Source organism: Ischnura elegans, chromosome 3 (assembly GCF_921293095.1).
Source record: "Ischnura elegans chromosome 3, ioIscEleg1.1, whole genome shotgun sequence".
Taxonomy (NCBI): domain Eukaryota; kingdom Metazoa; phylum Arthropoda; class Insecta; order Odonata; family Coenagrionidae; genus Ischnura; species Ischnura elegans.
In genome coordinates, this window is record NC_060248.1 from 62,887,862 (window position 1) to 62,915,583 (window position 27,722).

At 38.8% G+C, this 27,722-nt stretch overlaps 1 protein-coding gene across 1 annotated transcript in view; it reads left to right on the forward strand.

Annotated features, from left to right (window-relative positions):
* Positions 1-10,131: 10,131 nt before the first annotated feature.
* LOC124155197 (heterogeneous nuclear ribonucleoprotein M-like) overlaps positions 10,132-27,722 on the forward strand; it is a 160,133-nt gene continuing 142,542 nt past the window's right edge. Inside the window, exons 1-2 of the mRNA XM_046528915.1 lie at positions 10,132-10,322; positions 14,732-14,762. Of these exons, the coding sequence (XP_046384871.1) occupies positions 10,132-10,322; positions 14,732-14,762 (222 nt within the window). The remainder of the gene's footprint in view (positions 10,323-14,731; positions 14,763-27,722) is intronic.

The following is a 27,722-nucleotide window of genomic DNA, read 5'->3' on the forward strand; positions in this document are numbered from 1 at the left end:
ATATTTTAATTCGAGCTTGCGTCCGATATTTTCTCTTGATTCATCGCTGACAGATGAAGTTAACCTGAAGTTGATAGAAATTCGTAAGAGATATTAATTATTAAGTGAAGCCGAAATATTTTTACCATCGTAATGTAAAAATTAGGCAAGTGAAATCTTTACAACAACTATCATACGAGTTGTGACTGGCGGAAAATGAACACCCTTTCTTCCTCGGGGTAGCTAATTTTTAACTTTACAGTTTAAGCTGAATTTTTCTTGAAACTTGCTCTACATTTGTTGAATAATTATTTATAATCCCAAATGAAACGGTAGGAACTATTAACTATTTTTCTCTTATATTTGGGGAAAATTTTGAGTGCATTAACAGGACGCAATAATCGCGCAAAAGCGATCCCATGTAGTCTTATTGTCATGGTTTAATAATAATTAAGTAATTATAATATCATCTTGATGGTTTCATGATACATGGAGTTGACCTTTACCTAAACTTTGCATATACTTCAATTGCTACAAGGATTTCTATTTAAGAATCTCAAAGTAAGAATTTGAGGAAAATATTTAAATCTGAGAAAACAGTGCGGTAAAATGTCAAATTTGATATTAAAAACTGTGGGCCAGACCATGTTATACCTTCTCTGACAATTTCATGATGGTAACGTTAAATTTCAAACCAATTGTGCGTCACGGTAAAAGACTGGTCGAGTGGCTGTGATGCGTTTTGTCACTGTAGTCACTTCAAAGGATCTTTGAGTAACTTGGAAGTAATTACGCTTCGCTTATAAAATTGTAATCCAAACCACTGCATAGAACAAGTAACTTTGTGCGCAGTCACGCGGACGGGGGGTGCAACACACACCAAGTGCGAAATTCGCCATGAAAGGGTCATTTGACTCGGCCGGGACTTGAGCCCAGATTTCCCGGTTGCCGCTCAATTACTCCACCAAGCCATCTTATTCCAAGGCGAATCTCAGACTGGGTTAACCCTGGAGAGTGAAATTTAATTTCATGGAATATTGCACATTTGAAATGAGTTTATGTGGTCACATCTGGAAGTCATCTAGGATGTTAAAGAGCTCAGACGCGGAGAAAAATGGTGAGAGTTAGCGTTCTACGGGGATGGGAATTCTTAAGACAGTGATGGAGAGGAACGGTTTCGGTGGCGAGACGTGAAAACGAACTTTTCGGAGAACGAAGGAATGAGTTGGGAATATTCCCGTGCGTGCGTGCGATGGACATCAATTTTTTCCGGGTCTTCCATCACGGCAGTGAGATGTTCATAATTTGGAGGACTCGCCCTTCCTTGCGTCAAAATGACGGAGGGCCCGATTCCTCTTGCAGGGAGAAAGATAAAAAAATCATACTTTTACCTGCTGGAAAGTCTTAAGTTGGTAGTTACATCTGCTCTCGCCACTCCACGGTGCCAGTCCCTCAACTTAGAATGGTCAATATAGAATGGTTGCATCCTCTTTTGCTAGCATTTCGACACAGCAATGAAAGCATTTTCTTCTCCCTCAATAGCTACTGTCTGTGGTTTTTGGATATAGTTTTCATTCTTTATAGAGTCGAGTACATGTCCTTAAATTCCGTCACGAGAAATGTGAAAAAGCTGTTTACTGGCAATTAAATAGATTTTTTCTGATGTCATGCTAATTTATGTTTGAAGCACCCATTTTACCCATCTTATAAATTTCACAGCTTGGTTACTCCGATTTCAAAACCCTTCAGCGCTCTTTCTACCTGAAGCATCTACTTCAATTGCTACAAGGATTTTATTCAACCTCCAATCGAGCCTGAAATTGCAACGCTAAGTTTTCATTGGGATCAATTGTAATTGTAAGATCATTGCTAACTGTTGCTGCCTGTCAGGTGTATAATCATGATTAGAGGATAAGAATTTTAGCCCTTATTTCATATTTTTTCAAAGCTTCAAGAAGGAATGAATGAGTGTCCTCTGATGGTTGCCGTCTATGTAGAGGAGTTTTTAAACTCGTTCTCCGCAATGAAGTACTTTTAATATTTAAAGTGCTTCTTTCAAAGCGTTCACTGCGCCTCACTCGCTTGGAAACAACTCCTATGCTTACTATGATTCATATTATATGCCACACCGTAGGTGGACTAAATAACCCTCATAAAATCAAACATTTCATGCTTTGATATGGTTTATGGCTCCTGTGTTTAGTATTAGATAAGCTTAGGTGTTGAATTTATTTCCATTCAACCCAACTGAGCTCGATGAAGTGTGGATTGTTTATTTCCACACGTCTCCCGAGTAGTTCAATGTAACGGACTAGCATGGGAATATTTTGATGAAACTAGTCCACTCACCATGAATCCAGTATTGAATGCTATCATTTTCTTTTTTTTTAGTTTTCTTAGGAATTTCATGCAATTATTCTTATCAGGTAAACGAATAGTCGTAGTCTATAATGCGCTAATTAAGCATTGAGTTTATGAGTAGAATAATGCCTACTCCTTCTACCCACAACTTCATACTTGGTTAAATATTAAATAAAATAGCTCTTTGGTTTATTAAAATCTATTTTAAAAATTTTAGAAATTTATTTTAAACTGAGTGGTTAAATAAGTTACAATTGCCTCGTACGATAAAGACCGCAAAAACTACTATCCACTTCTCATTTGTCTGGCAGTGAGGCTAAAGTATTAGTTCAACACCAAGAGGTAAGGAATTCTTCATTCTACTTGTTCAGTGTATTACTCTCGGATTGATTTGATGGCTAGAGAAATGACTATCCATTATGAGGATCCTGGGTTCATATCCCAGCAGTTTCGGAGATTTTTCAATCAAGCGAACCTCTCCTACTCTTGCGATTGGTGTAGGATTCTTCCGGCAAATCACTCCTTCCGAAGGGTGGTAAAGTTCGCTGTGGTCTCTTTGGCGCCCAGCATTAAAGTGGGAGTAATTCCGGTGCTGAGGTGACTTAAATCACTTCCCTTAATTGCGTAATTAGCCTCAGCTGCCGATTGTCCTCTCCAAATCCCATAGCATGCTAAAATAATGTACCAGCTACTATAGGAAAATAGACTGGCATATCGAATCTGCCGCTGATAAATTTTCGGATGGTAACCGAGTGACGCTGAAAGTATGACTAATTTAATTGCAGAAGACACTGCAATTCCCGATCCCTGCTTGAGTGTTGTGTGGAGGACATTTCAAGCGCAGCACTCCGTCCGTCGGATGGGACGTTCAGCCGTGGTCCCTTTGGCGCCTTTCGTTAACAGCAGGCTAATGCCGACGCCGGGTTTCTCTCCACCCTTCCTTCCATACCCTACCCTCATGGCGCAAATGACCTCAGCTGTCGGTCGCCTCCTCCAAATACCATACCATAGACACTTCAAATCCTGTCGTGACAGGGGGATGATATAAATTGGTGTAAAACTGCAAAACTTCAACCGAAATCAACGAAGGATGCCCAGCGATGCTTGCAGGCCATATATATAATAAGGCGTAATTCATCGCAATCGATAGGATACTACATTAAGCAAAATCAGGAAAACGACTTTAAGCCCGGGGGAAATTTACAATACTCGAGAAAATAGTCAATGCTAAAGCATACGTGGGTATTCGCATTAATAATATAATTTAATTAACAGTTACCTTAGTTCTAATTTAAAGAACGCATCATCTTCCAAAATCCTATATAGTATATGAATGTAATGAAAATAGACATAGAAGTATATGAATGAAAATGAACAGATATGTAGTCGCGCTGTAAACGTTCTCATATGCAGGAGTTACCAGCGCTCTTAACTGGTGCGGTGGTCGACCCTCTGTTTCATCCTACAAGGTCCGATCATAAATAGCGGCCTGTTCCTGTGATTTAACGAGCACCTTATCAGCGAAAAGAGAAGGAAAAATATCGAGAGAAAAGGAAGGAAGATAGGCCGAAAAGAGAATGAAAAATATCGAATCGGAATTTTTGTTGCTTGTCTTGCGCGTTCAAATCCTCTTTCGATTAATCATACGCCATTATGGAGGAGCTCGCACCAAGGTAGTCATTTTGTAGCTGACCAAGGTCGCCAGGGCATCAGCCATCATTCCAACCCTTTCTCCCTGTACGCTCTTATTTTTCGTCTTTTATCGCGGTTCAAGAAGTCGTCCAAGTTCCCTCAGATTGAAGATGCGAGACTATAAGTAAATATTTTTTACATTCTACCTTATCACTTAACTAGGATTAATTGACAATCGCGGTATTTGAATTCGCTTTATCATTCGTTATTGGGGTTACAACTCCTAGCCAAAAATATTTGGTCTGGTATGAAGTGGTGGGGTCGAAGGAGTAGGTTTTCATCCTAAATTCTGCCAATACTTGTCATACTTACTGTACGCATTATATTTTGAGAATTTTTTTTTACCGAATAAGAATAACTGCATGAAAAATATTCTATAGAATACTAAAAAATAAAATGTTAGCGCTACCTACGTCGGGGGTTTCATAGTTATTTCTAAAAGCAGTCAATTTTTTTCAGGCGGTCTTACTATACTTTATAAAAAATTTGCAGTAAATACTTCCGATAAAATGTGAGGTATAAAACCATGGTATGTGCTCTGCTGGAAGAGTGTAAATCTCTTAAATATCTATTCACTTCATTGCATTGCTAATGGTAAGCAGTGTGCATTGTAACATTTTGGATGTTATCATAAAAATTAATTAACTCAGTTTTTAGGTTTTTGGAGAGCTTTGATTAATGTAAGGTCACTTCTTTCTCTATCAGAACCATAAGCTAATGCTTATATTGATATTTTTTCGTTATAGTGAAAATTAATTGATTTACTGCTTATTATGAAAGGTAAACTCATTAAATTGTGTTCATCTATAAGCCAAAGGAATTTATTGTAATATATTGAAAGTAAGCACAGGAAGCATTTGTATTTTAAATACTTCTGTTTTCAAAAGCACTCATCCAAAGAATAGTGTGCTTTATTTTCATACGACGTCGTTAATATCTTAATATATGATCAATTTGTTAAATGTGATGCTTCTGCTAGTTCAAATTTCTTTCTTCTCTGGGGTATAAATCTTTTTACTCATGAAGGAATGTAATTTTTGACGCTTTCTAGATTTTCAATGTAACGAATTAGAAAAAAAAAAACTTTTGAAAAATTAGTTGACTATATGAATACTTTTTCTCACCGTTCCTTCTATGAAAATAAAGTTTTACGTTCATTCTGACCTGGCTTGCGATCATGCGGTGAAATCCGTAATGTTGACCCTGAGTCATGAATCTAAATATTGTGTGCTGTCCTCCGAGGTAGAAAAATATCATCACTTTCTTCGATTACAAAAAACAATGCGCTTACCCCCCGCGGACGCTGTCCGTCAGGAATACCTCCATTCCCCTACCCACTCACCAAAATAAGTCAGCAACTACTCTGATTCATTAAACCATGCCATCATAAACAATGACCATGAAAATAATAATTCGGCCGTAAAAATGTGATTTACGGCAGAACGCGAGATATCAACGTTGGCGGGGTTCCCGCTCTCAATGGGTATAATATACCCTTACCATAAAAAAATGGGTAAGGCTTGGTCTCTGCACCTCCCTGGGATCCCTCAACGCGGGGTCGAAGTTAGAGCCACAAAATATACGACAAAAATAGTAAATCACTCGGAGTAGACATTCAGTGAGGGCAGTGGGATACCTACATTTGTGATCTGGCTAGATTCCTTCGAGAGTTTTATGGATACCGCGCTGCTCCGATGCAGTATCGCATGAATTTCCTCGGGAGAAGTGCTTCTTATAGTCTTTCATCGGTGAATAAATTCCACATCCATGTAGCCCGGGCGTTTTATTATGTCCTCTCATCACTCATGAAAGCAGCAATACAAAGCCCCTCGTGTACCTATTGGATTGTGATGGATAAAGGCAGCATGCCGTCTTATTAAATAAAACAAAATCGGTGCACTGGATTGAAATTCTAAGAAAATGATTTTCTCCTGCAGGTGGGGTAAATTTTCTAATATCAAAATGGCGATCAAGGGTAAGTCAGTAGATTAGCGATTTCATATTTTTTACCGACGCAACGTTTTGATGCATTTAATCTTCCGTTATTACTCAAAACTTCATTTATTGAATACATATTTGGCCGTAATTAAATTATTTATGCCCTTAATTCGCTAAATTTATTGCTCATTGTATTTGCCTCTGCCATGGTGATCTATGGATTACAATTCGGACGCTAATAAGAAATTCGGAATTTCTGACTGAACATACGACCATTTTTATTTCCATTTTAATGAATATAGCCATCAAATTTGTTAAAAAAATAATTTAGAAGCCTCAAATTTAAAGGTTGATGGTGTTGTTGGCTGTGTTATTAATATTCATTTTCATTAATACAAGTTTACATTTTTATGAAAAATAATCAACGTTATCTCAACAATTCTTTTCTCCGGATTCGCTACCTTATTTTAGTGTAATACGTGTAATAGTGCGATTGTTTTCTAATGCAAAGTGTGCATTCAGCTCACTCTCTTATTTTCTATGGATAAAAATTGCTCTCGAAATTCATCATCTCAGATAAATTTATTTCAGAATGGGGTTCTAATTACCAGATTTTAAGTTTGCTCTCATCTGCCTCATTCATTTGAACTTTCGACTTAAAGTAAAATTATACCTTTTCTTTATTAATTTACTAAAAAGATATCAAAGAATTTCAATGAATTTTCAACGTTTTCGTTAGCGTGACGTGCACCACCAAGTGACCATTATTTTATTTTATCTTTTCTATTTTATCGCCTGATTTACTCGTGAAGAGGACAAACTTTGAGCTTGCTCAATAACCTTCTCAAGGGAAAATTGAACTGACTAAATAGAACTACGTGTTATTTCTCAGTCAAATAGTTTTCGCGATACCGTATTCGTAATGAGATATTGTTCTTAAGAAAATAAATTGACCATTTAATACAAAAAAATATGCTGGGTGGTATTTTTAGAGACGTAAAATTATTATACTCTTGTATTAAGTCGTTGGTACGTCTTATTATTCGTACACTTTATGACTAAAATGCTTGACTCTATCACAGCCACTTCATTGAAACACGACAGCTCATATGTGGTTTTATTGGTTCTTTACCTGAGCAGTCTTATTTACGCGCAATTTCGCACCTCAGCTATTGGTACGGACGATACTTTGCACACGTAGTGTATTGAACCTTTGAAAGGTGATAACCAAGGCCACTTGGCGTCTGAAAAGTCAGATAATTAGAGGAGTTTCTGCCTGGTGAGAATATGTCCAAAAGGAAAGGTAAAATCTTATTACTTTCAAATGCGTTTTATTTGTCTATAAAGCCTCTTATTAGTCTAGCCTGGGTTTAGAAAGGGTGACAAAATCTTAACTTACAATTAGTAATTGTTTATCAGAATACCTAATTGGTCGGTGGTACTATTCCCAAGTGCTACAAAATAATGTGAAACAATAAGGTATTTATCTTCGTTTCTTCAAAAATACTGGTTATTTTATACTTCAACAAGTTTTGTACGTTATCTTGTGAAATGTCTCATTATTCACTTGGCGATTTATTTTTTACGTTATTAAGAATGGAGTACTAGCTTAAAGCATGTGTAGTGACAGTGTGTTTATATTCGATGAGAATCTAAATTATTTATGAGTTGGGTATTTGAATATGCCTTCGTTAGCTTCTTCTGACGACTTTAATATGTTTTTTTTAGCTTTATCATAAATTTTTACTACATTATTGGCAACTTTCTTTTTTTTTAAGCAATTTGATGATGACAAGTTTCGATACACTGCATCATTTTCTAGTCTAATGGGTATTTAAATTTGTAAACCTCTAGAGCATGGAACAATTCCACCACATCGACCATGGTACCTTAAGATTTACTCATATAGTTATTTTTTTTACCTGTAATCATCTTTTATTCCTCGAAATTGTTAAATTCAGAAGGGTTCTTATACTTTAAAAGAATAGCATGCTGAGAAACGAGGAGAGTGACTTATGTCTACTCATTACATGTTTGTTGTAATGAAGTGCTTATTCATGTCTACTCACCTACGAGTACATACCTGGCATGTGCCATTTATCAAAAGTTAGTATCTGTCATTGTCCCAAAATGTTTCTGATTATTTATCTCAACCTTCAATACTTGAATCATTCATTGCAGATTGTACTGTATTTAAACAAATAGAAGGTCGTAGCACTTTTTCACAAAATGTTTTACTAGGTACAACGCGTTTCGGCCCACTGAGCCATCATCTGGTACAAGGATTGTTCTGTATTTTTAATTATAATATATAAAATTTTCAAATCTCATGAGTGTTGAAAAGTCGCTATTTTTGCCGCATTAAGGAAGGTATCTATTCTGATAATGCCTCCATTATATTTTCCCTCTACTGTGTTTCAAAATTCGTTGCGTGAATAAAGAATTATTTGATGAGAATTCTTTTCGAAGAAACTTCCATGATTTGAAAATAAATATTTTGCTATAATATTTATAATAACCCGGAAATAATTATCCGTGGAAATGTTACATAGGCAACATATAACAGTATTGCATGAACAGTGGGTGATTTGGATGCGCTGGCATGTATTTACGTACTTATGGTTCCGATATGTATCAAGTTCGAATTATGTTTTGCTAATGAATCACAAAGATAATCATGTGCACCTGTATAAATGACTTGAAATTTAAGAAATATATTAGGCCTAAGCACGTTAATATTCAGACTTCAGAATTGTTTTTATGAGGATCCTGTTGATACGCCAGTTCTTCTTTGACGACTTGGAAAATTCTCTCGATATTTCGAAGATTCCGAAAAGCAGGGGTTATCCTTATTTTTAAGATTGTGTCACTTAGCCTGTCGAAAACCATATATTACCAGTTAGAATTTACTGAAATTTTTATCTCCCTTTGGCAGCCTCGGTATCTTCAATCCACCCGGTCAGCGAGGTCTTCGTGACCAACCTCCCCTACGGAGGCGACTTTGCTGAGGCGAGTATGAACGACGGGACGGACGACTCCATAGTGCTGAAAACGGCCACGAGATGGCAGCGGGGTCCTATAACAGTCATGGAGCGAAGACCTTCCTCGCGCAGAAAGGAGCCGAGGGCCCGAGGGTGAGGTCACAGGCTTCCACCGGAGTCCACCGAGACCTCCTTGAGACTGCGCGAGAAGTCTGCTCGGCGGAGCGAAAGGGCCAAGTTGTGGGTCCACCGACCTTTCCAGCTGCTGCATTGTAAGTCTCCCACGGACAGTTCCCGGAGAGTTCAGAACGAGAATACGTACCGGTTGGGCGGTTGATGTCGAATCTTCATCGCCTGTCTTAAGGTAAAGTGGCGAATCCTACAGTGAAAACGTTTTATAGTGGCGAAGGTTGATCTGTTCAAAGTTTGAAGGAACCTGTATTCGAGGTATTCCTCCGATTCGAAGTCGACTAGCTTGCGATAAACTGGGAAAAAATTGAATGCTTTCATGCGTTAGAAGGCGTCGAGCAAGCGGTCGGGAACTCCTACGTCCGTTCAAGTGGGTAGAACGACATACGTGTGAACCTTCTGGGGATTGACCGTGTGAACTCGTAGACTTCAACGCTCGTCAGGAAACTTCAACGCTCGTCAAGAGACTTCAACTCCCGAATGGTGTTCGCCTGCGGCGCAGGTCGTTGAAGAAACAAGAGCGAAGCGATAATTGCCGCGACAACAACAAACCTGTGTCGTGCGTAGGTGCCGCTCGTAGGCAAACCTCATTCTAGCTTGTGCCATTGCGGGGGAATTCGGTCTGTGATGTGGATCTTCCCTCGGGCCCCGACGGGAATGAACATCTTTTTGAAACATTAGGGAATCGAACTCGGGAAAGAATTTTTACTCATTCGGGTTTGCAGGGAAGTGTGCGTGTGTTTTGTTTTTTTCTGTCTCCTTTCCTCCCAGTCGAGTCGAGTAGTGTGGGAGGGTGTGCGCAGGCGTGAGTAGCCCCGGTTTGTGTGTTGGTTGGTGTCTGGGAGACAGAGGGGGGTGCGGGGAGGGAGGGCAGGGGAGGGTGAGTAGGGGCAACAGGCCGTAGGAGGGGAAGAGGGCGGCTTTCAAGAGTTTGCGTGCGTGAGCCGGCCCGCGTGTTTTGCGTGTGGATGTGTGCGTGAGGTATTTCAACATGGCGTCGCTCCTGGAATGCGGCGTCTTCTCCCCAAGTGTGGCAGTGGCTGATGCCGCCGGGCCTTGCGGTGTTAAGGCGCTTCTCCCTTGGTCCTCATCATCATCATCGTCGTCTTCTACCGCTGCCATCTCACCCTCGTGCTCCGTTGGGGGAATGATCTTGAAGCCGGGGTCTCCGGCCGTATCATGGTAAGCAGCCCCTTATTGCCACGCGGTGGGACTGTAGAGGAGCGGGTAATTGGCAGGGGTTTGCCCCACAAGGGCAGTGGTGATGGGGGTGGCGGCGCCGGGTGCAGTAGCGCGGCAGAGGGTGAGGGCGAAGAGGAAGGCGGCGCCCGTCGCTGGCGGTGCCGCATTCAGCGTGCGGGATGTTTAGGAATGCTGTGAAGGGGCGGAGTTCAATGTGTCCAGTGACCTGTGAGTGAGCAAGGCTTGAACTGTCAATCGATTGATTTTTGCCAAACCGTGTGGGCAATCTTTTATGAAGCGCGACTGTGTGCCCACGTTGGGAAGTTATCTTTGACCACTTGTTGCCCCCCTACATTTTGGTTTTATATGGCCATGACGTTGTAGTTAGGAGTACATTACAGTAAATGGTCTGTGTTTCCTACTTAAATTTATTTTAGATTTCTTGGTGGTGAAAACAGTGACGGGGACTACTTGTCCGGTTGTTAACTTTGGGTTTTTTATTTAAGTCTCATGACTGAAGGGAATGAGCATATATATCCGCTAATATCAGTATTTATTTGCCTGAAAAGTTTTAATAACGTAGAACCGTGAGTGAACTTCAGTGACCACTATTTACAGGTGAATTGTGAGTTCCCAGGGAGTGGATTGTGTGTGGGGAGAGTGATTTTTGTTGGTCTCATTTGAATTGCAAGGTGCCCTTCCCCCCATCCCCTTGCCTGTGGTTTTTCGTACGGAGGGCGGCAGGTGTAAGCTCTCCCGCGAGTGACAAAGGCTTTCGGCTGGCCTGAAAAGGTCGTTCCTTTCTTCTGAAGAGGCACTGCCCACCAGCTCCTCCATTATTTCTTCTCTATCGTCTTCATCGTCAGCGGTGTAGACTTCACTTTTGAATATTGCCGGGAAGCCTTCGGAAGAATTTGCGATGAAAGAAAAACTGATCCTTCACATGGACTGAAAAAAGAACCAGGTGGAAAGGAGAGGACACCCTGTTTCTTCTGGTATCATCGAGGAGACGACAGCAATTATGTCTCAGCGGGATTATTCAGAGGTAAAGTTTTTTTTTCAAATAATGCGAGTCAATTTTCATCAGAATGTTTTGAGGAAACTTTCTACGTTATTATGCAGAAATTTTCTTGACTTACCTCAAAATTATTTTGTGATTTAGTGGCTTTTAATTTCATTTTTCATTAAATTTTTAATGTGAATTTTGCATAAATATTTCACAACGCATGTTATTATAAAGATACTCTTACTCAAGGTTTTTTTCTGTGACAGAGTAAAGAGATTTTGCAGGTCTCACATGTGGAACCAGCGAAATCTCTGTATTAATGATGGAAACAATGCCTTCATATCTCACCTGAAACAGCAAATTTTGCCAGTCTACTCGAATATGGACTGATATTATTATTATTCTAGTCTCTGAGATTTGCATAAAAATAATTTAAATGCTGAAAACCTATTTTCTTAGTTGAATTAGTACCTATTTCTTCTCATGTCATGCCTATATTGAAATTATTTGGAACAGTTTTAGAAAGTAAAATGTGTATGTGCCAAGAATTTTCAATTATTTCTTTATTTTTATTATTCGGCTAAATTAGACGCCCTTTCTTTCAAATACTCTTAATACTGGCTAAAGTCAGGCATTCCAAGTCAGACATTCGCTTATTTATCCCATAATAATTCTTAAAATTTTGTGATCATTGTAGCTGTCATCAGCAGAGATTGATAATAAGGTATCTATTACAGGACAGTTAATGATGAAAAAGTTTTAAGACTACTAGTATATTCTGGAAAAGAATGAACAGGTTTTCTTGGGTTTGAGACCAACCTTCTATGACTTTTATTTCTATGTGTTTAAGTTATTGTTTCTATGGATAAAGTATTCTCGGGAGGGAGTCCATAATGTCTGATGTTTCGAATTACGTCACGTTTATCGTTCTCTGGGAATGATGATAGGGAACACAGAGTACTTAATTCGTTTAATTCGGTGAAAGCACTATATCATGCTTATACATTGTCATTGTTGAATTTTTCAAACATTTTATGCCTGTTTTTGTTTTGTTTAAATACTCAATTTTCCGTCTTCTTAATCCCTGTATTTCACTTATATCATTTTGAATTTGTTAAAATATTTGAGAAATGCTATCGGATTTTTATTCGACACGTAATTATTATCTTCTTAGTTAGAAGTATTTCAAAAATTTCGACATGTGAACGTCTTTAAAAATGCCTTATAGTGACATAATAACTGCTGTTTTGCCGTTTAATGAAGTAGACATTTTCAGTCTACTTTAGGTACTTACAGAATTTTTACTGCGGTGGGTTGCAGTTAATCGAGTGAAAAAGAGATTTATCTAATTATTCTCGAGAACTAACTTTTTTGTCACCCTTGAAATACTTTCTTTGCGTTTTAATTCATTTTTTAATCTATTAATGCGTGAGAAATATGTACACAATCATTATCTTTATCAAGAATTAGATCTTGTTAGTTAGTCATTCAATTTTTAATGAATCCCTCTCACCATTTTATGTTTCCATGCATTGTTTAGGAAGAACTAAAAGCTGTTTACGTTTGCCTTCCAAATACTTTTTGAACATTTATACATTAAAAAGGAATATTTATGGTGAAAATAACTTATGAATAATTGTATTAATACAGGTAATTGTTTCACTCTTTTATTTGATAAAAACTGATACTGACCGCTTTCAATGCTTTGATATTCCATTTTTAAGGCTATGAAGAATCTGAGATAATGTTTCTTTATGCATATTTATCAATGCATTTTATTATAAAACATATACAATATTTTCGCCTTTTCTCGTGCCGTGGAGAAGTAATGGCGAGAGGAAGCTTGAAGTAACTTATCTGTAACGAGTAGGAACACGCTATTAAATGATCTAATTTAATGTTTTTAGTTTAACGTCAATATTAACACATAGTTTAAAATTATTGATATTTATTGTAAATAAAATTTATTATCTAATTTAAAAACCCTTTTGCCCCGCAAAAACAGCTTGGAAACCAGTTATCAATAATTTTTATCACCCTTTAGACTAATGAGGTATTTTATTTGGCGTTACAATCGGGATTTGCAGTTTTTAAAAGTTTTTCGTGTTTTTGGCCCACGCAGGTGAGAGGAATCTTTTTGACACTCATATCAGAATAAAAAGAATAAATGGAATAATTCAAGCTTTATTTAACACTTCTCTATACATTACCAAGTACAAAAAAGTGGTTTCTTATACCTCGAGTTAGTCCCAAAGATGTGATTTTTTGGGGGCGGCCACCGATTTATTATTTTAAAATCATATAGAAGCCAGAGGTAAATATTGTGTTTCTATGCTTTCACGATGCATGGGTTTTCTGTGGATGAAGGAAGTGTATCTTCAAACAAAAAAGGAAAGATAGCGTAATATAGGTTTGTAAATTATTGCTGACTGAATATATCTATGAGTAGGTATCTATTTATGGCAATGGGGTTAGACCCAAAATCTAATGCATAAAATTCTAAACACTTTGATAAGTCCATGATTTTTCCGAGGACGTATTACTCTGGTGGGATAAAATTGACTTAAATTGATCATTGCAATAGTAATCTTTTTGGAAGGGAGAGATTGAATACCTGCCTATGTGAGCGAAGCGTGTAAAATCATTCCACAGATAAGGGTATTAGTTGTTTTGGAAATTTGTCATACAGTAGGGTGGTTCCAAATATGGCTAATGTCATTAACAATTTCCCGAGGGGTGTCATTCCTAATCTTTTGCAATGACTTGTTGGTATGCTTAATATTTTTCTCTGAGTTGAGGCTTTCTACTCTTCCATGACAAAAGTTTCAAATAGTTACAAAAATTTCAGGAATTCTTGATTTTCTTCTTTCTTCCATTTCGATCGTTATAAAATAATATTTTTTTTATCACGGTTAATGAAATATTGCCCAATAAATACGTTCACCTAATTTTTATCGAATTGGTTATAATTTTTATTTTAGCATTATTTAGGTAGATTTTTCGCTCAGTTTTTGAAAGTGTAAGGCCACTCTTTTGTGCTTGATCACAATCACCCTTCACTCTTTAAATATCAATGGATCAATGAAAAATAGTACAAACCTTCATATAAGTACTATGCATTTATAGATCCTGAAAAGAACCTAGATTGAATCCAGTTGGTTGTTGTGGAGATTGGCTTTGCTGTTTTCCAAAGTAGATTCTGACGTATGGAATACGTGCTTTCCGCTCTCGTCATGTTGTTAGAACTTATTTCACGATAGCTTATATCTTAATTGTGTATCCTACTTCCTGATTTATTTTATCCTAGACAAAATAAAATCGAATTTAAAAGCATATTCGTTATTATAGTGATTGTATTCGTATTGTTGACGATATATTTGTGAATTTTTCGTGTCATTTACAGGTTATATAACGACCTTTACTCATCTTATCAGGTAATTGAGACATTGGAAAATTAAGAACTTAAGGCCGTGACGGTACTGTAACTAACATAGGATATAAATTGTACATATTAAAAAAAATGAAAATTGTACTCCTTTTATTCGATAAATATTATGTAAATTATATTCAATAGACAGTATTTAAATCACCCGGGTGAAGAAAATTATTAAAATAAATTTATTTCAACAGAAATAGGGGAAATATCACTTAGAAAACAATAATTTTTGAAAACTTGCTTTGAAACCCATTTTTGTCAAAGGGATAGCCTCTACCCAGGGAAAAAATATTTTGCATGACACCTAGTCATAGCAAAATTTTAAGATTGGCACCTATCGAGAAATGGTTTGATGTATGCCCTTTTTCGAACCAACCATGTACACTCTATACTTAAATATATTACGAAAAATGATTAGATTGTTGAAAAATCAGCGTTTTACTCATGCTCATTCCCGATTATATCTCAAAGATAGAGTTAGGCACTTGTATGCTTCAGAGTTCAGATTGGCTTGAGCCTTTTCTATTGAGAGCTCTGAATGTATTAGAAAGTCATTGGCTTTGAGCCTCTCAACAGTCTGATTGGTAAATATTTAAAGTAGAACTTATTAATCGAAAATTTGACTGTACTCAATGTCATCCTCAACTTTTTACTTTGAAAAAGCAAGTTTAGGATAACTTATTTCTAATATATGTTCTCTTGAGCTGCTCAGCTTATTTACCTATTGCTTTCGTGTGGAGGTAAAAAGTGCTAATTGGAGGTTTTGATCGGCTCTGCCCGTAAATTTACACTTTAAGAATAAAGTATCTGCTCTATTTTTAATGTTGTGCAAGAATGTACTTTCTTAGCTTGTATTAAATAAGCTCTGGCAGCTAAATACCCTAAGTGCTCGGGGTTACTACGTAGATGTTGGCATAAAGTTTCCTTCACAGCAACTTAAATTGGCCTAATTGGGGAATTGAAATATGGAGAACCCCGTCTTTTGGTTCTCTTCGAGTGAAAAAGATGTAACTTTAATCGGCATCGGTGGTTATTTAGAAAGCTTTAACTTTTTCATGAATTTAGCCGGCTGCGAGGATGACATATCTCTATCTATAGTCCTAAAGACAGTCCAGGGCTCTCTGAGGAAATTTCGTAATCGACAAGCCATTTGGGCCGTGGCATTAGAGGGAATATTTTACCTACCGTCCATGATAAGTCATGAAGGAGCCTTTGTGTTCCGCTCATATTGCAGTCGGATTATGTTATAGAAAGCTCAAGTCCTCAGAGGCTTGGTTTGTCGGAGGATAGCTTCTCCTTTGAGCCTCTCTCGTTCACTCCGGGAAGACGACCGTTTTTTTCCGCGATGTAGAATATTCCGTTACGGGGAGGCAGATTCCATTTACGCTCCTTCGGCGGTCGATAGTTTCTCGTCGGCCTCAGGTTATGGATTGTTAGAATGTAGACCATGAGGTGGCGGCGGTGGCCGGAGGTTTTGATCGGAATGAGGGCAACGGCTTTTGTGATCCTTCGGCTCCTACCGCCGAGAGGAGAGCTCGCTCGCTCGTCCGCCCTGCTCCGAGACTCTTTTTCGAGATAAAAATCTTCACCATGCCCGCTATTAAGGTTTCGCGATCATTCACCCTCGAGAAATGACCCGCAAATCGCTGTCATTTTCGCCAACTTGAACGCATTGCACTCTTGCACGCGCGCGCACCATCCCGCGCGGAAGAATTTTTCTGCATACCTACCTACCTACCTTCCTGCCTCCACGGCCGGGGATCGACGGGGGAGAGATCGCATCTGTTCGGCATGCCGGCGAGTGGCGAGAAAATAGGGATCCGTTTCCTTTTATCCGCATCAAGTAGGTGGGCAACAATGGTAAGTGCTCGAGCTTTCTCGGAGTGGTGCCCATATTTTATCCGCCGGAGTTTCTTGAACTTCTGCGCGCGTCGATTTTAATGTATGCACTGAGACTGGATGCTAAAAAAAACACTCATGTCTTAGATCCTTATAAAATTAAAAGGTGTTATATTCAACTATTTATTAACCAAATATACAGCGAGTATATGGGATCCGGTCCAGAAAAAACTGATCTGATCAATTAAAAATAATCTGTATCTTGTATGATGTTAGGCACGATGTGGTGGAAGCTCGTAATACTATTATTAAAATGATACATTGCAATATTTCCACTTATAGTTTTATTATTACACAACGCGTTTCGTCGTTACAAACAACAAACACTTTTAACACTTGATGATGTTGTTGTAACGACGAAACGCGTTGTGCAAGAATAAACTATAAGCAAGAATAAAACTATGCAAAACTATAAGTGGGAATATTGTAATGTCTCATTTTAATAATAAAAATAACATGTATAAGAAATATTATTGGGAGAGCCCTGATGAAACTAGGATTCGTCAGGCGTATTGTGGGAAGATTTTCGGTTGAAAAAGTAAAAGAGTGGCTACATTTCCCACTCGACTGACATGTATATGCAGCGAGCATATGGGATCCGGCAAAGGAAGACTTAGTCCGTGAACTTAATAAAATGTTAAGGAAAGGTGAGCTATTCGTCACAAACTGCTACGGGCGTACAGATAGCGTAACTAAGATGAAAAAAAAATAGGTTGGGATCCGCTAGAGACTCGGTGGCTGCGCGCCAGGCTTCGATTTATTGAGCTTTGAGAATGGATATCTTAAAGAGCTACACGGAGAACATCGTATTAGAACCCCACTACTTTTCCAGGTCGAACAGAAGCCACAATTTAAGAGAGATATTTTGCCGAACGGATAGATATGGGAATTCGTTTTATTCCCTGATAAATGACACTAACAATTCTAATCATTTCGATAGAGCATTCCCTTTTTATCTAAAAACTGATGGTGTCCTAACATCCCCTGCCACACGCCTATTGAGCTTGTGGGGTAGTATGTAGATGTAAATGTGAACCTATCCAGTTTATTTTGAATCTTGGTTGATTCATCATAATTTCCGAGAAGGATTTATATCATGGCTTTTCCTCTCAAAACCCTTGTCGCCAAAATCTGGTTATGTTGAACTCGACATGGCTAATACGATTGTTTTCTGTATTAATTTATCAGCTAGCATTAATTTATTCCTAGAAAATAACTTTCTCTATCAACCCAAGAAAGCAATAGGGTTTTCGTGAGGAGCATGTCAACGTATGGGTGTGGATCTTCAACCGTAACGGGCCTAGAAAGAAAGATACCGAAAACCTTAGAAGTTTGCTGTTATCAGGAGCGGATCCAGATATTTTCTTTCCCCTAATCATCCTTATATTGCTGTGAACTCCTATTCCTCCATCCCCGTTCCCTCTTTAAAAATTACGGCTACCGGCCTCCCCATAAATTATCATAGGTACCCCTTAGCTATTATCGACAAATATTTGGTTTTGTCGATAGAAAAAATTATTTATGAGAGGATCGAGGTAAAAATATAAGGTTGAAATGAGAGTGGGAGGAATGGGAATCCACTATGAAAGAGGTATTGCAAAAAAGTAGCAGATGTGGCTGGGTATGTGCTAAGACATGAGACTCAATTTTAGAGCGTATTAAACAAAATAGTAGTATGGTTATATTATGGAGATATTGTAGGGTATTGTATTTTCATTATACCCTTATATCTTATATTACCCTTATAATCCTAATCAATTTTTTCCCTGTCAAAGCCATTATCCGATAAAAAAAAAGAGATTTTGGCATAAATTTTATCGTAAAAATACATTTTTAAAATGATATTCCTCGTTTTTGGCTTCAAAATGACGTGCAAGTGTTTCTGGCCCTAATGTGGTGAGAAATAGGAGTGGTCGTAGTGGCCTGGTAAGCGGTAATGCCAGAGTGAGGCAGAACAAACGATGGCTGAGCAGTAGAAATATCAAATCAAAAGCAGAATACGGTTTGGAGGATTTTTTTAAACTTCGCGATTCGAAAAGGATTTCGACAGTGTTTCACTCATTTTCGCTGGTGAATATAGGATCTTGGAAATTCTTGCTATAGTGGAGTATAAATATAGATATTAGTATTGTTGTTGCATGTATGTTAAGCACATTGATCGGAATTTAGTCTAAATATTAATAGCAAAGGGTGGCAGCTGGCTTATTCCGTACGGCATTGCTTAAGATCCTGCCTGATTTACTTTAAGCCACAACTTTTCACATATGAACCAAGATAGAGATGGTTTCTCTTATCCTACTTGATAATAATCACAGATCACCTCCAGACTCCAGCCTATTGATTTTTCTTCTACCGTCTTCGTCAATCAATGAGAATTTTCTCCTCCAGCAGTATATTCACGGTCGCGCTTCATATTTTAATACCTTCCCAATACCTTCAGCAGCCTGTCTACTCGTTACCATCTTGGGTTACTAAAATCCACTTTTCAACTAAATTGGAGAAATTTTAGGATGTACACCTTTTCCCTAAATCTTTTTTTGCTGCTAGCAAAACTCAATTTTGAAGTCCCGTGTCTTTATTGCTTTCTGTTTTCCTAGTCCTTTGCGGTAATATTTTTTCGACTTATGGTCATTGAATATTTTGTGAAAGAAGTCTCCATAATGAAGGAAGAGATTGTTCCTGCAAAACTAGAGCCCTTTCATTTCGCATGGAGTAATTTGGAAGTGATAAAAAATAGTTATTCCTTGAGACACCTCCCCTGGTTGTATTTAAGCTCTCTTTTAGTCTTATCTAATGTCTGCTGTGGCAATTATTATTTTCTCTAATTACATTCCCACAATTCAACACATCGTTGTGGCAGTTTTCTTTCCCCTGCACTCCTGGCCTTGAGACTGCTGCGGTGTTTTTTGTGCTCAAAGTTTCTTCCTTTTGCCATCGTTTTCGTAAGCCCGCCGTTGTTCCAACAGTACCAAGAGCTTTCATTAAATCACCGCTTCCTGTAATTGGTTATGTAGCAATAAAATATTTTCAGACACCCCACGAATTTTGTCGGAAAAAAACACTACCGTTCTGGGGTAATTTTTTGGTCGAGAAGCTCTAGATTTAATTGAACTGCGTGCCTACGTATACTCTCCTTTTCCAATATTTACCACTGTAACTTGTGTCTGTGCATAGACATTCTCATATTCTGCTGGAAGATGAAGGGTTTGGTGTCATTTTTTTAAAAACATGCTGCGTAAAAAATTAAGTGCTAGTTACATTCCTTGAGAGTATTGATTAAAATATCTTATCATGTCCCATGTGCAAATAGTGTATTCTATTAGCTGATTCATATATATTCCTGCATTTTTCAATTATGCCTTAAATTAGAAAATGAATGCAATAATTATTAAGTATTTTACCGATAAAGGTAGGCTTGCATGGAGTATTTAAAAGATATTTTAGCAGTATCCCCTCCCTCCCTGGACTTCCCTCTTCAATTTATAATAAGGCCTACTCCATTTCTTTCTATCTGAATATCCTATCCTATTCCTTCCTCTCCCTCGTTTACCCAACAATCTACTCTGAAAATTGTTTTCGACATCCCTTCCCCGCAAAGTACTCGCCCCATCCATACCTTCTGTCGTCTCCGTATCTCATCTAGAAATTTATTCTCGTCATCCACAATATCCAGCACTTCATCGTTCCTCCTCCTCTCCGTCCAGGTCACCTTCTCCATTAATTTAATTTATTTAATAAATCCTAATCTCCACGTAAGTCTTCATTTAATTGCTTTTGCTGAAAATAGACGAATTATCCTCCTTGACTTGAACTCAAAATGATATTCCCGATTGTGTCGATTTTTCATTCTTATTATTCCGGCGGATAGTCATTTCGCGGTTCAAGCAAGCTTTCGACATCTGCGTTTTGTGTCCCCTGCAGGTTAATTCGCAACTTATTTTTGCCTGAAGTCGTCAGGAATTGAAATGATGGAACGATGGCAGTAATTGGCATCCGGAAAACATGACTATATACTCAACTTAAACCTCCCGAATTATAAAATTTACTAAAACCTTCTGCAGAAAAACCTCTAAAAACCTGAATTTTAAAAGAAGAAGCTTTCAATAAGTAATCCACCACTTTGTTAAACTTATGGATTCATGTCTCAACTGCTACTGTAATCTGAAGTTAAAAGTTTTAACCATCACCACTGGTCAGCAATCCCAAGATTTAAATAAAATAATTTTATTTCGCGGTCAAGCAAGCTTTCGACATTTGAGTTTTGTGTCCACTTCAGGTTTATTTGCAACTTATTTTTGCCTGAAGTCGTCAGGAATTGAAATGATGGAACGATGGCAGTGGCGAACGATGGACTGCTAAATGGGGTTGGTATAGTGGCTCGAGCGCTGGCTTCCCACCCAGACGGTCCGGGTTCAAATCCCGGCGGTGGTAGAAAATTTTCAGTGGCTGCTCGATCCCAACTTGAGAATGGCTCTTCAGGTACAGCACTTCGTCTGACAGATGGGACGTTAACCCGTGGTCCCCTTAGTGTCTTTCGTTAGGAGCAGGCTAATTCCGAGTCCGAGTTTCTCTCCACACTTTCCCCCTACCTTTCTCTCATTGCACTAATGACCGTGGCTGTCGGTCGCCTCCTCCACGCCTCTTCCTGAGATTGTTGGTTTAGCGCTTCTCCCAATACTCCTGTCAGTAAATCTTTTCACAATACTAATTTCTTGGGGGATCGGGTTGGTGTGGTGACTAGAGTGTTGGCTTCCCACCCGGCGGGCTCGGGTTCAAATCCCGACGGTGGCAGAGAATTTTCAGAGACTGTCCGATCCCTGCTTGAATGTTTTGTGGAGGACATTTCAAGCGCAACACTCCGTCCATCGGATGGGACGTTAAGCCGTGGTCCCCTTGGCGCCTTTCGTTAAGAGCAGGCTAACGCCGACGCCGGGTTTCTCTCCACCCTTCCTTCCACACCCTTCCCTCATGGCGCAAATGACCTCAGCTGTCGGTCGCCTCCTCCAAATACCATACCATACTAATTTCTGAATTAGTAATTATGAAAAGGTATCACATATTTACTTCACGATTAGTAATTTCTTCTCTATCGACCCAAGGTAGAGCTTCAAGGCAGTTAACATTTTCACAATTACTAATTTCGTAATGTGCTACTGTGAAAAGATTTCACAAATTCACTTCACCATTAGTAATTTCTTCTCTATCGATCCAAGGCAGCATTTGGCCATTTTCGTCGTTCGTTGACTGGGCTATTAAGCGTCGCGTGGGCGTCCTGCCGGCCGGCTCGTCGTCACTCGCGTGCGCGCCCAGGAATGCCCGGCGTGCGCGTGCTCGACCCACGGTCACGTGCGACTCTTGCTCCCTCATGTTTTATCGCCCCGTCGCCGACTCCAACACGCATTTTTCTCCGTCCCCTTATACGCGCATCGAGCCCTCCTCTTTCACTTGTGTCTTCTCCTGCGTCATCCTTCCAGCGCGTACCTGCAACATGGAGTATGTATTCCACCCCTCCAGACGATTTTGGCTCTCAGCCAGTTGACCAATCAGTAACGGGCTCTATTTAAAGAATTATTTTATCTTATTGCCATTGCGTTCAGGATAAAATGAAGGGTAATGACCTCATGTTGAAGAAATGAGGTAAAAATCATTATAGGAAGGTGGATGGGACTAATTTATTCAGTAAATTTTTCTTACCAAACAGCCTAATCCGTTTTAATACCTTAGATTATAAGTATTAAATAAATCACAGGTTGAAATCAATGGGGTTAGATGGTTTGCACAAGATGCGGCCTTTGTATACTTTATTATCACTGTAAATTGATGGAACTTAAACGAAGGGGGGCCACAAAATTCCGTGAGAAAATTAGCATGTTGATTTGTGGAAAATCTATCAATGCCACTTGTGCTAATTTTATTTGGTGAGCGAAACGTTGCAGATGAATATGGCTGTAAAATTGGTTTAAAATCCTCTAGTTAATTTAAAGTATACCGGGACTAGCCGCGGTGATGACTTTTACGGGAATCACCCGCAATGCACAATCGGGCGAAAGATCCACAGAGAAAAAATCATCGGGATTCGATTCCTCTAGTTAAGTACAGTGCTTTTGATGTACCTATCTTTTTTGTATTTCCGTTGCTCTCGAAAGAAGGTCCTGTTGGGCTCTTACAAAGTCTTACAATCCCGACAAAAAGAAATGAAAACACTCTCACCTTGCGTATCAGTTCACTCTGGTCTGTTGAGGCTTTGCCGTGTCTTTTGACTCGCGAAGCTCTTTTACTGGCAGGGGTCGTTTCCTCAGAATCTCATGCGGAAAATTCCTCTGGATCCCTTGGAGTTGCCGGCGAGTTTTGAAACGATTTTTAGGTACCCATCGCACGCGTGTAATAACTCATCGGCAAAAGGCGCTATCTTATTGATGTACACTTATCCGAACGCTTCGGATGGTCGAGACACTCGATTATCGACGTTCGTGATCGAATTGGAAGGTGTGAGGCGATGTCGCACAATTTTCTAAGGAAGCTTGATGGAGGGCTATTTCAAGTGAGAGGCACGTTCTTTTGTGGTATCGGATGGCGAGGAGTCGCCAGGGCGGATGGGATGGGTTCGCGGGAGGCATTGTTCGTACCTCTTCCTTCTATCCAGTCCATCCCATACCAGTATCCCTGATGATAACACCCTTACGTGGAAGAGACCCGGGAAGTTGGGAGAGTTGAACGTCCCACCTTCCGCGCTCCCGAGATTGCTGCTATGCCTTTTTTGCCGCTATCCGAAAGGCGATCTCGCGGTCGTGAATAGGATCCCCTTCTCCGGTATGAATATACGTCGCTCCATCCCCTCTCCCATTACTCACCGCTTCTTGCCGATCTCCCTCCCGTGCGAGTCTAAACAAATGAGTAAGATTTGCCTTTTCATTAGCATCGGATGAAAATACTGAGTTGACTGATTGCCCTCCCGAAATATGCCCTAAATATTAACATGGACACTTTAATGTTAGAACGTAGGTTTCCGCGGCGATGGTTTGATCTCAGCATTTCTTCAGGAGCGCCCAGTCAGACAGCCAATCACAGTGCAGCTTACAGTATGTAAGCTCCAGTAAGCCATTACTTAGCTAAGCTAAGTATGCATCCAGCCTACAATATGTAAGCGAGGCAGAAACCAACAGCCGACACCTTCAACCTGAAGAAATGTTGTCCACAAACAAGCTGACGCAGAAGAAAACCCTGACGAAATGCAGAGATCATGAACACTTTATTTTATTTATCGCAAATATCCCGAAAACAGGGCGATGAGGAATCAAAACTAACGTTAAAAATAAAAAAAAAAATTAAAATCAACAACTACAGCAATAAACAACAATAATAATACACGTTCACTCACAATCTAACCTGGCTGGACTCGAACATGCGACCTACGGGACTTATCTCCGCCACCACCGAGGCCGGGGTTGTGGTTATTGTTGGAGAATAATATTCGTCAATTTTCCGTTTCAATTTATTGTGCCGACGATCCGTCAGTGGGTGGCCCCGAAGATTAAAAAAACGAGATGAAAGCATATGTTGTGGGTGGGTGAAGGAGAAATCGATTTCGATTAAAATAGAGAGTCGAGTTTAAATAGTAGATAATTGAGATCGAACCACAACTTTCGAGTTTCGATTCAAACTTGAGTTTTTGTATTCGATTTTGACCTTTTCGTTTGATCTCATCATTCATGACTATCGGCCTGTGATAACGTCATCCGTCCAATGTTGAAGACCTTTCTCTAAGCCCGTTAAAATTGGAAAGCCACGCCCTCGATCATCAATAGAGCATCTCGATCAGCTGATTTTTCTTAAAAATTTTAGTGAGGCTGAAGGGAATCAAGCTCTGATCCCAAAACTTTAATGTGCGTGCATTTGTAAATTTATGCTAAGATTAATTCAAGCATATATTCTGAGTAGAATTTTTTTGTACATACTTTGTTTTGAAGAACCTTAGATTTTTTTCGATTATTCGAACTTATGGTTCTAATTTCGATTTTTGTGGAAAATTCGAGCTTTCCATTTCGAATAAAAATAGATTATTTACTCGAAAAATCGACTACGACATACTTTTTTCACCACCTTTGTGGGTGTGATGAACAAATTAGTATCTCGGATCACCGTAACTACGTTACATTTTTATCTTCTACTCTGCAATGATGTACTATCTAATGTTTCCACGACTATTTTTATTAAAACAACATGTTTTTTGATATATTGATGGGATAAAAGGCAATGAAGAGCGAATATGTGCGATGGATTAAAATGTGGATGTTACGGCAGGAATATAAGAAGACCCGTGATGTGGTTCTGTAGTATAATGATGGTGATAGTGAAAATGGAGAGGGAACGAAACGGAGGAGTATTCAGAATTTTGGGAAAGAATAGAAAATTGTCAACTGGGATATTTAGGCACAAGTTTTTTGGTTTAGCCTGCCCGGAGGGGAGGGGATGCTTTGGAATGTGATAAACGGCTGAAAGTTTCGTAACCGCGGAAGTTGAGGAAAAGGAGAATAGAATGAGTTATAATTAATGCAGATGAAATATATTTCGATCTGAAGGGAAACATTGCATTAAATATCCCGGTAATGAATTCGTTAATGTGTTTTCGGTATCTTTGGAATTTGAGCATCCGGCTCTTATGCATGGAAAGGTTGCTGACCATTGAGCTCTAAATTGAGCCATCGTAGGAAAAGTAACGAAATATAGAAAAGAAATATGTATTTTTTAAAAATATTATTCATTATTACCTTGAAATAAACCTAGCGTTCTTTACAACAGCGATACTGATGCTCAGATCTCAATAGATCTCTCTTTCTGTGCTCGTATTTGTTTTGGTGTGCGCTATTTCATTTCTGGCCAACTTTGCTTTTCGTTGGGATGAAACAGGGTAACCAGATAGTAATACCAAATTTTTCTCCATGGAAAAGTAGGGCAAACATAAGGAATGTGCTTGGAGGCTGCGTTGGATAGTATGCTGAGATGTTGTGGACTCGAAAAGTAGCTTGGCCCTTAATGATGGAATAGTGGATACTTTGCTGGAGAGATACTTAGAAGTGGCAAAAGTTTGCGTGAGGCAATTTATACTTGTGCGTGACTGCTAAGAGATTATTTTGGCTTCTTTCCGTCTCTACGGCATTTAATGTATTGCTTATTACCTTTGTTCATATAAATGAGATTTTCGGGCTCTTGTGATGGGTTTCCTTGAACCAATTTGTGGCAGTTTTCGTGAGTAGGTAAATTAGCGAGGGTCATTGAACTGTCTTTTTTGCTCCTCAACCAGTGGGGTTATGATTCTTAGCTGCCTTAGTGATTCCTTGAGCTTCTTTGTATGTAAACGCTTTTTACACCTGATCCCCTGATTATTCTCTGTCTCAGGTTAAAGCCTCTTAGGGTAAGGAGTCAGCCACCTTGCAGTAATTTCTATGAGAATGTTCTGACGCTAGTATTTGGTGACGGATGAAATTCAAAATTAATTTAATCCCCCTCTTTTTTGTCAAAATATACTAGTCGGATTTATGAATTACATTTGGACGCCTCTTATCGCTGCTGTCAAGGAGGAAATTACTTCTCTCTCTCTCTAAGAAATATTCACCTTCATCTTGATTAATGGCATAAGGTGCTAAAAATCGATGTATGACTAAGTTCGCCTCTCCCCAAAAATAAAGTAGCTACGTGTATTGGATACTTGTACTTTATTTACATTTGATAATGGATTGTTCTTGTAGTGATTGCTACGGTTAAATAGCGTAGTCCGCCGCATACTAATATCCTAAACTTATATTCTCTTAAAAAAATTGAATTTTCTTTTTTTTTCGAGGCCGCTAAACTTTTTACCTTTTTCTCTAAGCGTCTGATTGCCGACTGATTTTATGTGGATCCGAAAGATTTTGGTTTGATTAGGTTGACTTCGGGAAAATTGCGGTATAACTTGTAGCAAATGAAAAAAATCATTGTGCTTTATACCTTGAGACAAAATACGAGAATCCATTTATCCCTTCGTTTAGGAGATTATATTTTATTTTATCCTGTTTTTTTTATTTTCATAGGTGTCGGTGTCTCCTGTTTACTTCACGGTATTCTTTTCGAGGTTGGACTGTTCCTGACGGTTGAATCATGCTAATTATTTGGTGTGGCTGTAATTTGTGATTTTGGGCCATGAAAACGAATACTCCCCCTTTTAATGAATAGTTATTTATTTTTTGTTTACTTTAATAATGAAAAGTTTTCAACGTAATGGTATAACTTTTGAAATGTATTAGAATGGGAAAATTTCATTTTTATGGCTTGTTAGTGGAAAAAGAAGTGATAGTGATGTCAATATTCTTTATCATGCCATGTAGTATTTTGAAGTTTCGTAATGATATCTAATAATATGATTTGCGCCTCTATGGATCAATTATTTACGATGATAACCCTTGTTAAGCCTGATTCACGAAATATATTATCGTGCTTGAAGATCCTATTGATTGCAACCTTTTTGTCGGCTTAGTCACACTGTGGGCATTTGGTCGGTTGTTGTTTGTGTCGCAGTTAAATTTTATCAATTGTCTTTTTGTATGCGTGGTAAAATTCCAGTGTCCCAATATTTAACTTATCGAGGGAAGTCCTGTTTCTCATTAGCAATCTCAATTCATATCTTTTTTTAATAACTCATTTCCCGCGTCTCAAACATTGCTAACATTTTATCCGCTGAGGATCACGGGTACATCGATCAGCGAATTGATTACCCCGGTGGAAGGTGACGGGTATATTACGGCTGCTTTCGTTATTTTTACACCCCAGCGACTCAACATCAACAGGAATGACTGGGATTCTCCTCGATTTTTTTTCCAAGCCCATCGTCACCATCTGCACTGCCCCGCCTACCTTTCGGGATGACGCCCATACCTGCACCTTTCGCTCATGGCCTTCTTTTCCCTTGAAACCACACCGTACGTCGCGAAGAAAGAAACTTTTTTTTTTTTACAATCCCAACAACTCGTTCTTTTCTCCTTCTCACTCTCTCTCTCTCTCTCACTTCCATCGCAAATACATTCCG